The 13,176-nt window shown below is 36.1% G+C and overlaps 1 protein-coding gene across 1 annotated transcript; it reads right to left on the bottom strand.

Moving 5' to 3' along the window:
• Positions 1 to 746: 746 nt before the first annotated feature.
• MAP3K19 (mitogen-activated protein kinase kinase kinase 19) lies at positions 747 to 11,824 on the bottom strand. Its single transcript, XM_051623171.1, has 8 exons — positions 11,767 to 11,824; positions 10,780 to 10,864; positions 9,715 to 9,956; positions 9,044 to 9,087; positions 4,459 to 6,894; positions 3,135 to 3,287; positions 2,230 to 2,927; positions 747 to 813 (listed from the first exon to the last, which is right to left on the bottom strand). Exons 1-8 carry the CDS (start codon positions 11,804 to 11,806, stop codon positions 747 to 749), a joined length of 3,765 nt encoding a protein of 1,254 aa, XP_051479131.1. The 5' UTR covers positions 11,807 to 11,824.
• Positions 11,825 to 13,176: the final 1,352 nt, after the last annotated feature.

Raw genomic sequence — 13,176 nt, 5'->3', positions numbered from 1 at the left:
CACCACTTCACTGCAAAACGACAGTCACAAAGTTTGGCTTTGTAATCCTAGCCAGACTAGGAAATTATCTTAATGTTCTCCTACTACAAATGCACATGTGCACACCTGGGCATTTCTTGCTATTATCACTGCAGTGTCTGCTACTGATACGGTACCTCAGTAACAAAGGACTGATACATGTATGCAAAAAGATAGGGTGGTGGTGTGTTTTTTTTTTTTCCACCAGCTAAAAATTAAAGGCCCATCTAGCTAAAGAAAAGCTTTAATACATTTTATGCCAATATAGTAGTATGGCTTGGGGTTTCTATGGGATCATCCCAGGCACACTTACTGACTCATCTACAAATCTGAGTTGAGCTCCCTGCAGAGCTTTCACAGAGCTTTCAGCATCTGCAGTAATTTCTGCCCATCGTGTACATTCCATAGGCTTTTACAGACAAGTCAACATCCCAGCTTACCTTGCCCATCACACACTGGTGCTGGTGATCTGTGGTTTTACTCTCTGAAAATCTCTCCAAACACAACAAAGTGTGGCCCTGCATTCACAGCGAAGGAATGCCCACTCCAGTGAGCACAGACATTGCAAACAATCTTTGATCATATTCCTCTCTAACAGTAGACAAGTACACAAATTACTCTCTAGGCATTTCTAGTCTTTTTTAAGTCCAGTTCCTTCTGATTATTTTTTTTTCACAAGTGGAAAATTTTAATATGGAAAATGTGTTTGGCAAAATCTTTGCAAAAATTCACTGTCTTCCTTTCACAAAGGGATGGTCCAGCAACTGCAGAGCAGAAGGGCGTTCGTGTTGATCTCTGCATTGAGGGTTTGAAAAATCAGGACATAAAATGAATATGCATGCCTGAGATATAATGATAAAATCTAAATGCAAAGGTAGACTTGTGTTTCTTTTTTTCTTTTTGCATTTCTCCAGTCATTACCCATTTTTAGGGTTGGTTTCCTTTTTTTTTAATAAATCTGGTCAAAAGGAAGGCAGGATTTATGGGAAGAGACTGAGGGAATCTTCAGTGTCATGCATGTTAAGGAGTCCATATGGAATTACAGTACTGTAATTACAATATCAGCTTGCTAGAGTCAAAGGCTCTGGGCTTTTTCTACTCTCAATTTTGAGAAAAAAATAAGGGAAGGAGTAAAGGACCCTGATTTATTAAATAATAAACTAACTGGGAAGATGGGACAAGGGAGGCACTATATGTAGGACATGGTGAGATCATACATTAAAACTGCTGCCACAGGTGCATCCTGATTTCTGAAAAATTAAGTACTTTATTTGAAAAGGTAAATGCTTCGTATTTGTATGATTCCTTCTACTGAACAATTCCTTCTACCTTTTAAACATTGTTCTCTCTGAATCAAAGCATATATGGTGTTGCTATATCCAGTCCACAGTTTTTCTTGTTATTCTTATATGGTCCATAGGAATTGTAAGAATACTAAACAATTCTAATCCAGGGATTAGAAATCAGGTTTCCTGCCTCCAAGATCCCTGTGACACCCACTAAATAACATGTTTCTCTCTAGTGCTCAAATCTGGTCTTTGGAGATATGTAGAAGGCTGCTGTTAATTTTATAAAGGCTTCCTGATTACTAGAGGTCAGGAATTTAGCTCTTAGGATTTATAGTCTATCTAAATATCTGGGACAAAGTTGATACTTCAAACAAAACAAACACCACAAAAATAATTATTTTAATGGATGAAATGCTAGTGGTTTGGGTTTTTTTATGGAGAGAACTTTGTTTCAAATAAGTATGTGTTTCCTGGACTGGCAGTGATAATACATTTTTCTACTGCAGAGGGTAAGAATTAAGTGAAATCTCTTTCATTTGGAATATTGTCCTCAAAACAACTTGCCTGACACAGGCCAAACTCAGCCAATGTGGTATCAGAACTGCAAGGCACATCCAAGAAATTTGTCAAACATTTTGTCTGAAAATCAAAAGTGCCATGCTTCTGCATGAAAATTACAGGGAAAGTAAACAATAAGGCCTACAAAAAGAGAGTTTCTGAGGGTTTTTAATACCATTATAGAGAGTAAAGCTCTTTTGTGTCTGCTATTATTTAAAAGCCTTCCTGGAAAGCTGGAAAACCTATGCATTTACAGTACAGTCATATGTAGCATGTAAGACGTAATGTAAGTTCTCATCAACAGTATCTATGCTGCAATGTACCTACATTTTTCGTTTCATTTTTCAATTAAAAATTTACCTACCTGGTTAAGCAGGAGTGCACAAAATCCACAGCAGTGCTAGAGAATCGATCGGGCAGGGAAGGCATCAGTCCTCTGTGGGCTCCAATATAGAACATGGCTGCTATCCTATCCATGGAAGCCAGTGGTGGTTTTCCTGTTGCCATCTCAAATACGGTGCAGCCAATGCTCCAGATGTCTGATTTTCTTCCATATCCAGATTCATTTATAACTTCTGGTGCCATCCAGTAGGGAGTCCCATGCATAGACTTGAGCACCTCGCTCTGGGTGCCACTGAGGCTGACCCAAGCCAGACGCCTGGCACAGCCAAAGTCAATTAGCTTGACTACACCATTTGGCATCAGCATAACGTTATTGCCTTTGATATCTCTATGTACCACACAATTGTCATGCAAATATGCAACCCCTTGTAGAATTTGTTTTGTGTATTTACAAAGGACAGCCTCTGGCAATGGACCAAAACGATTAATAATACTGGAAATGGAGCCACCGGGAACAAATTCCATGAAGATGCTTAAAATGTTGCCTTCCAGACAAGTTCCTAAGTAAGTTACAATGTTGTCGTGCTTCAATGTCTTCAAAAGATCAACTTCCTCATGAAACTTCCGATACTCCTTTTCTGTAGCGAGTTGATCTGATGTATCCAAAACAACCTGTTTTACAGCTATTAATTGCCCCTGGCTCGTCAGACCGCAGTACACCTACAATGAAACTAGTGTTTATTAAATGAAATATGCAACAAAACTATTTACTTATTTTAAATATTATCTTCCTGTTTGTCATGTTTCATGTCTCACAGTGTAATCCAAAGTATTTCAGTTATTTGTTGAATAGGACAACAGTCGGTTATAAGGTATGAAGTAGCTCAAAGGCAAACACTGCATCTCTTAACATATTCATACACTCACCGTGCCATGGGCTCCTTTTCCAAGGACTTCACCTCTTGTCCACATGATAGGATCTTCGTTATTTAAACAGCTTCCTGCTAATTTAGCCGATTCCTCAAAGTTCTGCAGGTCACTTTCTTCATTTGATGCCAAAAAGGCTTTACTGTTACTCTGCTTGAAAGAGGATGGTCGATGTGGGGAGAAAGCAGGGAAGAAAATAAAGGTTTTATATTATCCTTGCATTGTTTTTAGAAGTATTTTTTACCTGGCATGATTTTTCTCTATAGATTTTTATATATATGCCCACATATACTCATTGCCCAGCTCATCAATACTATTGCTATACTAAGTAAGACTATGTAGATATTTTCAAGTATATATCACAATAATACATAAGCAGATGATGGCATGACATCTTTTTTCCATTGGCAGGAAGACAGACAGACATCTGCTTACTACCCTTTTTTGTCACATAGGTGCAGTTTGCTAAACTGAAGGGTGCATATGATTATTATTCCTGCTCTAGGTAATATATATAAAACCTGAGAATCATTAAAACAATTTGAACTTGACTTCTCAGGAAGAAGAAACTGCTTCAGAAAGATGGTACTAATTACTGTATCTAGCCATGGATCTCCCTAGAATGAGAATGGAGGTATAATTGGCACCTGTGTCTGCAGAAGTGGACAGTGTTGATACACTGCAGAAATGTACCAACATGTAGAGAAAGTAATTTCCTTAAACATTTTTAACTTAAATAGACAAAAAAGCTAACAGAGCCAAGGAGAAGCAGTACTGGCAGATAAGCACCTTAGTAGGTGAAGGTTCTTAACTGACTTGGGGGCCAGAATCTAAGCCTTTTAAGCTTGAAGTTTTGATTAAATGTTAAATAAATAGCCTTCAGTCTTGTCTGATAAGGCAATATTTGTAGTTCATACCTAGAAAAGTATCTAGATGCATGCAGACATCCAAGGAATTTGCCCTTCTGCATATACAAGAACCTTTTGTAGTGTCTTTTCATATTCCTTAGTTGTCAAGATCTCAATAGTTTTTGCCTTGCCCCAGCACCTTTTTATACATGTTCTTCAGTTAAAACAGCCTCTCGTTTTTATTCACTATAAGCCTTGACAGCTATTCCTGTCATGATTTGCTATCATCTGACTCATGTCCTGACATGCAGCCCCTAACATGGGTGTTCTCAGCTGAGCACTGGAAGAATCAGGTGGCAGCTGGCCTAAGGAAAAGAGACTTAATCATTATTGAGCGCATATTTCCTATCTTTCATCCAAACATGTGTTGAAGCATCACTCAAAGGAACTAGCAAGTTACAAGAAATTACTTTTACCTTCTCTAGGGCATTATTTACTACTGCTCCATCTCCATTAATCATATTTTCTTCTTCTTTAGTATGGGTATTCTGCATTTTAGAACCTGTATTTTTTATTGGTGAAGAGTTGATGTCTTTTTCTTCAAGCATTAGCAACTCTTCAGCCAGACAACAAAGCAACTCATCAGTCACATCCTTATTATCTGCCCAGGACAAAATGTTTTGACTTGTCTGGAAACTGGGGCTTGTAACACTTATTGTTTGAATCACTGAAGGCTGAGTCAATTCCAAACTGCTGTTCAGAGGTGTGTGTGCCCAACTGTGATTTAATTGTTTTGTAGGGGATTGACACTCCAGTCTGTCTGAAAAGGGCAATGCTTGATGTTTATGTACAGACTGGAAGGAGGTCTGGTCTGATTCCAAGCCTTTGCAACCAACCTCATCCACCCTGCACTGGGGTACACAAGTGTTCTGGTCTGTTTTTAGTAGACTGCTACTTAGAGCAACACATTCTCTATACTCTTTATCACCAAAATGAAGAAGACTCTGGCTACAGGCAGCAGCTCTCTGATGGCTGGCCATATCCTGACTGTCTAAAGTCTGCTCCAAAGAAAATTCTTTAATAGCTGGTAAGTTGAAATTAAAAAAAAAATTATTTTGCTCAGTTGATTGTGAAAGTGCTTCTAAAAACATGAGCTGGTGATATGTCTGTTCGTGAAATGATGTCACGCTCCGTGAAGTGTTTATCTGAAAGCCTGAATCAGAAGTTATTACATGATCTTGCTCTGTGTTGTCATCACTTAACTTGATACTTCTGTCCTTTGTAATTAAACCTTTCTGCTTTCGTTTAGTGCCAGGCATGGTCTTCTTAGGCTTAGAATGTGTTGTTCTCTTTTGAGCACTTCTTACTCGGCTGCTCTCCCTCCCTTTGCTGCAGGTAGATCTGCAGGTCCTAGCACCGCATCTCCCAGATGGAGCAGAACAAACATCTCTATAAAATCTGCTCTCATGCTGATCAAGCTCACGCATGTGGGAATAGACAGGAGTTCCAAACATTTCATAAATGCCTGGGCCTTCGTCATTTGAATTTATTTTCTCGAACATGTCGCTGTATTTCAGATCTACAACATCTGAAGCAGACTGTGCATGTGGCAGAGGAAGCAGAGTAGCAGGTTTCCTTAAGATAACTGAATTTTTGCAACTGCAGGAGAAAATTTGTTTTTGAAGTTTCTGAGCACTCTGAGCAAAATGGTCTTTGTTTGCTTGAGGGTTTTTTTTTTGTTGCTTCAGGGGAGTCTCAGATACCACATGTGGCAGTTCTAAAGATGGAAAAATCTGACTCTTGGCATCACACCTTGCGGCAATCTCATCAGAAACAATTAACTCTTCAGATACATTTATCTTGCTACTCATTTTAGATTTTGATGAATATTTATTTCTATTCTTTTTTTTACTTTTTTCATTTTCTTTGCGAGCAAGAATGCTGAAGCTCTGAGCAACATGAGGAGGCAGGCTACCAGTGACACTCTTTTTTGTGGCAGGTTGTTTAGCAATGTGTGGTTGCCTAGCTGGTTCCTGTCCAGAGAATGGAACACGAACAACAGGTACAAGCTCGCTTGCGTCTTTTGAAGTTCCTTCTGACATTGCTTCTTTTTCCTTTTCAGAGAGACAAACATTATTTTCTGTCTGTTTTCCAGAAGGATCTTGTACTCTGGGAATTACTGCAGCTACAGAATGATCTCCTAAGGAATGGCAGGCCTCTATCACTTCATTGTTAAAGGAAGACTCTAAACCAGGATTGTTAAGGACAAAGTTTGCACTCTCAGCATCTTCCTGTGGTCTGTAATCCAGTATCATCTCTGTAGTGTTTCCTTCTTCTAGACCAGTTCTACAGCAATTCCCTGCTCTTTCCTTATTGCCAACTCTTGAAGCATTGCTGTTGCTTGACACTGTAAATGTTGTCTGAGCTGCAAATTTTCCACAACTCATCAGAGCATTATTTGAGCTCAAGTAGGGGTGACTACCTTCATAGAAACTGGCTTGGGTCCTAAGACCTGTGTTCTTAAAAGCCACTGAAAACTTCATCTGGTCATTATTTTCAGTGTTGGTAGTAGCTACCTCAGCTTCCCTCCATTTTAACTTGCTTTGAACTTCTTCTTTCTTGTTGCTAGGGTGCATGTAACAGCTTCTCATGGTGAAGTAATACAGGTCTTTCACTGGAGTGAACTCAGAAACAGTAGCCACAATCAGGTCTGTTGACTTTTCAGTGTGCCTTTTCAACAGATTGTCTAACTGATACTGATACAATTTAGTAACTGGTTTTACAGGCTGAGGAGCAGAGTTCATAATATTAAACATATTTCTGATGTTGGTGCTTTCACTGACAATACTATCCTCTAGAGGAGCAAGATGAGTTGTTCTCAGAGGCTGAAATGTCACTGGTGGCAAATGACACTGTAATTTCCATAAAAAACATTAATCATGTGCTATACAACAGATACAGGTAACACTTAATCACTAATAACCAAGAAGATAATGAAAAAAACCAGAAAATTATTGTTCTTCTATATATTCCCATATATACTGTAATATTAATTGTAATATCAAAACCCTGAGAAAATACATTCATTTTCTCACATCCATACATGAATTTTCTCACATCCAGAATGATTTCTAGGTATTTAATAGTACAGAAAGTAAGATCCTACAAGGCACAAGTAGTTCTCCACAATTTAAAAATAATCAGCTTTGTCCACACATGCAAATAATCTTGTCAGTTATTTACTGTGTCTTACACCACACAGCACATTTACTTCAAGAACTCAAAGGCTGGTCAGTGGCTTCATGTGCCAAAGTTTCTTTCTTGCTGTGCAGTCTCACGGAATGAGACCACTGCTCTTATGTTGATATTTAGTCTTTTTATGTAACCCTCCAAAATCTGCTGACACCAGTAACTATATTCCCAATGGAACTAGATTTCATGTAAGCTATTTTTAAAAATGCACAGGCTCAACTATTATAACATAATGCTATTGTATCCATGGAGTAAGCAATTATTACAAATTACTTACAGGTTTTAAGAGACTTTATTATAAATCTAAGTATAGAGATCTTCCATATGTTTACTGTGGTCTTATAGAATTCCATAAGCCATATTATACAGGCCACAGATTTAGATCATGGAGTTTTAAGTACACCGGGAAACAGCACAGTCTGCACTTCACTTTTGGTGACATTAAATGGACAGCCACCCAAAGGCCATTTTTACATGGCAGCTAACACACAAGTCTGTTGTGTGTATTTTATTATTCCTCCCTTCTTCCTTCTCTTCCCATCCCATTAGCTGAAAAGTACCATATAATTTTCTGAAAATAATATTTCTGTTCTTTATTTCAAAGGGAATGTAGAAAAAACAGAGCTTGAGTATACTGTATATTTTTATGCAAATGAGTGCAATAGAAATAATCACACAGTCATATGCTCTGAGTACTCATTTGCATGTCTATATTCAACATAAGTTTGCAATCTGCAGGAAATTTTTGGTTGCATTCCAAGGGCAGACTGAGGTTTGAAAGTGCCAGGAAAAGCAATGCGTGCTGGATTGAAATTCACAGTTCTGAAGGCTTTGTCTAGTCTGCATGGCATTAACATGAGTGCTCAGTTTATCCCAAATAATATGCCTTTAGAAATCAGCAGAGCCTAAGACATTAAATAAAGCTGTATTAAAACACATGGAGGTCAGATAAATTATCTTCCTTAAACACTTCCTTCCATTTTAAATGTTTTTTTCCACAGCCCTTTTCATGATCTTCTGTCATTCCTCTTACTATTACTTCTATACTTGCCTGTTTTTCCTGTGGTTGCTGTTCTATTCTGTAGTGCATTCACTAAAGTCTACAGCTGATTCAGTAAGTCAAGTAAATCTTTTGTGCAAAGGGTTATTAATTAATACCCATAAAGACCAAATTATCTTTCTTCCTCAATACAGTATATTTGATCTCTTGTAACTTACAAGGCTCATGTGGTGTGAAGCACTGATACATGTAAATTTGCTAGCATGTTTTTAAGTACAAAAGTTTTGCCAGGAATCCTATTTACAATTATCACCAAATTTCAGGTCAAATATGTTCAATTCTAAGACCTTATTTTTTATTTGCTAACACAATAAATTTCAGCTAATATCAATGCTGTTCTTCAATTCAGCTTAAATTTTAAATTACCACTCAATACAAGAAAATTCTTTGTTGTTGTTGTTGTTTAAATTTGGAAAAACTAGACATCTAACATACAGGATGTGCATATTTTAAATTAACTTACATGTTTCTATTTTCAAAGGTTTTACATCTTTTCGAACTTCCAACCCTTCACCCCAAAAAATCCCTGATGTAACATCTTACTGACCAAGTGTTGATACACGTCTGAAGAGCTGCTCACACACACACATATATACATGAAATGTATGTAAAACTGCTTCAAGTCCATAAAAAAGTGAAGACTAAGCAAAGGAAACAACATACACTTCTTCTCTATTGCTGTTTTTAAGGTTTTGAAAGCATATAATACTTATAAAGGGTGTTCATTTTTGTACATAACAACATCTTACCTCAGATTTCTTGCTCCTGGTTTTTAGCCTTGTTATATTGAAGCCTTTAACATAAAAATAAATTAAAGGTTAATTTGATATTCATAAACAGACTTCCATTTTAATTTATAAATGTATTCAAACTGTAGGGCTCTGGGGACCAAGAATTTGTTGTATGGTTGCAGGACTAACCTATAAATCTGCTATGCAGAAAAAAGTTCTAAGCTGAAATTTAATTGTGACACTGAACTTTATGATTCTATTTTATATAGAAAACTATAAAAAAAAATAATTTAAAAATAATATTACTCTAATAATTTAAGCAGATATTTATCCTCCTTTTCAGATGTTTTCTAACTTCAATATGTAGCTAATAAATATGGCCAGTATGAGAAAAAAAGTGAGAGGCCATCATGGCCCCACTCCAGCTACAGAGAATGACACTTTACATTTTGTGGGCTCAGTTTCATCACACAGAGTAACAGAAATGGTGAGTTTTGTCACTGCTTCTCTTTATCTACTTCATTCTGCAAATACACACACGTATAATTAAAGAAGAGGGACAACATGGCTGAAGTGAAGTAAAACAGGCATAAAGTTTAAAGAAAAAGGACTTCTAAGACTCTGCCATCAAATTTGATAAGCAATATATAACTTTATTTGAAAGTCATGACTTCTAAAATTGAACTTACTTTGTTGTATTTGTGCTTTTATGATCTGAAAAGCACTGATATCCATAAAGGATTTTGAAATACTGGATTCTGGGCATGAGGCCTGCAGCAGAAAGCTGAAGTCAAAGCCACAGCCCACATTCTCTGTCTTCAGGAAGAAGGGTAAAGGAATTTGATGTCTTCTCTGTAATGCTGACTGATTTTTGCTTGGGGAACATGCCACTTGTTGACCTGGCCACAGTCTGGATGTTGGTGCTGTGTATCTAAAAGGCAAAACAAAACAACAAAATACAGTTTGAAAGTAAGAGGAACTGAGAGCCTACTGAGTTCAAATAATCATCTGACTGGAGAATACTGTGAACAAGAAGTTTATTAAGATCCAAGAATGCCAGAGTAGGTTTTCTTTCTTGGTCCATCTGGGAAGTTGTGGCTCTCCTTGGAAGAAGCATCCAATTGCAATGCCAGAGATGGACCTTAAGTAAGGAGGGATGACAAACAATGTAAACCATAAAATAGGAATGGAAAGAGATGTTGTCCACCTTTCCTGTCTTGACAAAACCCAATTACTTCCCGTATGTTTTTTTAATGAATCATTAGGGAAGGGTGTCAGAAGAATTCTGAAGACCAGATGTGCCTTTGTTATTTATAAAATATGCTATAATCTGGTTGAAAGGATAGAAGCTGTGCAGATAGGCCTCAGATTTCTGCCACTTGGCTTCTGAAAAATAAAAAATTAAAATATGGAAAAAACTAAAACCTGTGTCTGAAAAGAGGTACAAAAATTGAGTCTAAGTTAATCTTAAAGCCGTATGCAAGATAATTGGCTGGTGTTAATCAGTCAAATGCTGATGTAAAACCATATAACATATCTTTTTCCTATTGTACCAAACAACTTGTTTAGTACATCTAGTGAAATATCCTGTCTCCAGCAAAGGCCAATAATTGATATTGGAAAGACACCACAGAACATATATAGCTGTATATAACATCTGGCATGAAGGAAAACTTTCCTTACTCATAGACTACTATCTGCTTTGTCTCCATTTTTGCATACCCAACTGCAAATTAAATATTAATATAACTTACCTATTTTTTCCTAGAGCTTTGTATGACCGATGCATTTCCCTCATTATCTTATCTGCATTCTGAACAGCAGCAACAGTTCCACAACCTGCAGTAATACATTAGTATTTGCATAAAAGCAGTATAATTCACTGACCAGAAACACAGTGCAAATGCAGTTATTTTTTGACATTAAAATATTATTATAAAGAAATATAGAAAGTAACTATTAGGAAAAGAAAAAAAAGAAAGAAAGAAAAAAAAGGAAAGAAAAGAAAGAAAAGAAAGAAAAGAAAGAAAGAAAGAAAAGAAAGAAAAGAAAGAAAAGAAAGAAAGAAAGAAAGAAAGAAAGAAAGAAAGAAAGAAAGAAAGAAAGAAAGAAAGAAAGAAAGAAAGAAAGAAAGAAAGAAAGAAAGAAAGAAAGAAAGAAAGAAAGAAAGAAAGAAAGAAAGAAAGAAAGGAAAGAAAGAAAGAAAGAAAGAAAGAAAGAAAGAAAGAAAGAAAGAAAGAAAGAAAGAAAGAAAGAAAGAAAGAAAGAAAGAAAGAAAGAAAGAAAGAAAGAAAGAAAGAAAGAAAGAAAGAAAGAAAGAAAGAAAGTTAGTTTCATTTTACAAAGCTACCTATACATGCTTCCTGGTATAATTTTTGGAAATATGAATGCATAAATCCAAATTATTTTTTAGTTATGTAGGTAAGTGTACTAATTCAATGTAAGACAAAAATAAATATAATCTTAAAAATTTCCAGTTACAGCTCCTATTTCAGTAGAACAGAAATGTGAGAAACATATTGACAGAAACTCTAACAAGAGTACAGCATTTTAAAATAGGAAAGGTATTAGAACCAAAACAGATCTCAGGGCTTTTCAAAGGTGGAAAATAACTCTGAGTTTTATTCATATAGTTTGTGGTTGCTTGGTTTTGACAACCAGCCAGATTTCAAGTTAACATTGTCCCTTTTCTTCTTCAGCTTCTACATGTTACATATAAATATAACAGTTGGTTAGGCTACCTTCTTTGCTTCTCTTCTTGTTTTGTTGGTTGTCAGACATACTGTCCTTACATGTATTAAGGTCCAGACCCCTGAAAAAATGTTTTGTTAATTGATTTCCAATTCACATGTACCAAGATTTTTCAGAGGCATAAGTAAGACAAATGCAACATTTGAAAAGTACTTGAAATTATTAAAAATGTTTAATTTAATTTCAATGTCCTGTCCTGCAAATACACTGAACCAAACAGTCCAGACACAGTTTTTATTGCTAGAAATTCAAGATATGCTGTGTTGAGTAAGACGTGAAAGCTGTTGGGATTATTTTGCTGATATCATCCTTACTGTTGGACCAATAAGTCAACAATTCACATTTGGGAGATAATTGCATTTTGAGCTTATTACTGAGAAAACAGATCTGAATTAAATGTGTATCTTTCCCTACTATATCTCAGCAAAAGAGGTTCACGACCCCAGAATTTCTGAGCACTGTACACTTTCTCTACACTGCAGCCTCAAGAAACCTCTTTGATAGCTTATTAGAAAGAAATGTGGAGAAAACTGAAATCTTTCTATAAATTTCAGAGAAGTAGGTAATTGACTTTGCAAGGAAATTTTAAGTATCTTAAGAAGTAATTTTGCCATAATATAGCATAGTTTTAAACACATGCTCAAAACTTAACTGAGCATTTTTCTCTGCAGAACCAGTGCATCCAGACTGATCTGACTGAAAACATTAACAAAAACTGTATTGACATCAACATGGTATAAATTTCACACTTTATCTCAGACCTATTATAAATTCATAAATACATTAATGGCAACAGATTCCCTCTGAATATTTACAAAGGTATTTCTTTGAGGTTTCTAAAAATTGTACACATTATAACAAGTAACTAGGCATTATATGATGGCCTTTTTTGTGGCCATGGAATTTCTCTGGCCTGTGCCAGTCATCAGACTGAATTTGATAAAACCAAGAGTGACTAGCTGAGACACATTAAGTTAGCCTATTAAGTTAGTAGTAAACTTTTGTTTCTTAATTATAACTATTATATTGACAGAAACAGTATCTTAACCATGAGTGTAGCTACCTGTGAGCATCTTAGTACCTCTATATATTTAGAAAAATATATTATTTAAATTTTACTACATTTATAAAACCAAAACGCCTTAAAGCTTACATTAAAATACTAGAACAAATGTTTGACATTTTGACACCTGGTTGTTGAGAGGCATAAGAGTAGCTCAAGGAAATTAATAACAGAGCTATCCATGTACAATCTGTAGTCTGACACCATAAACTGCTGGTCTTACATGAGAATATAGGAGCTCTCTACAACTATGTGAGAGGATTCGAAGAGATTTCCATTAGGATTCCCAAGCAATGGCTTGATGTATCTAGAGATCAATTTTCCAATGTTGGATCAT

This window comes from Apus apus, chromosome 6 (genome assembly GCF_020740795.1).
Source record: "Apus apus isolate bApuApu2 chromosome 6, bApuApu2.pri.cur, whole genome shotgun sequence".
Taxonomy (NCBI): Eukaryota; Metazoa; Chordata; class Aves; order Apodiformes; family Apodidae; genus Apus; species Apus apus.
The sequence above is the reverse complement of the archived record's forward strand: the minus strand, read 5'-3'. Positions and strand labels throughout refer to the sequence as shown.

Excerpts from the sequence above, each read along its gene's own strand:
- MAP3K19 (XM_051623171.1), bottom strand. The coding sequence starts at position 11,806 with ATGTCTGACAACCAACAAAACAAGAAGAGAAGCAAAGAAG. Across the intron at positions 10,865-11,766 it reads CAAGAAGAGAAGCAAAGAAG|GTTGTGGAACTGTTGCTGCT; the intron begins GTAGCCTAACCA and ends GTATTACTGCAG. Across the intron at positions 6,895-9,043 it reads CCAGGAGCAAGAAATCTGAG|TGTCATTTGCCACCAGTGAC; the intron begins GTAAGATGTTGT and ends TGGAAATTACAG.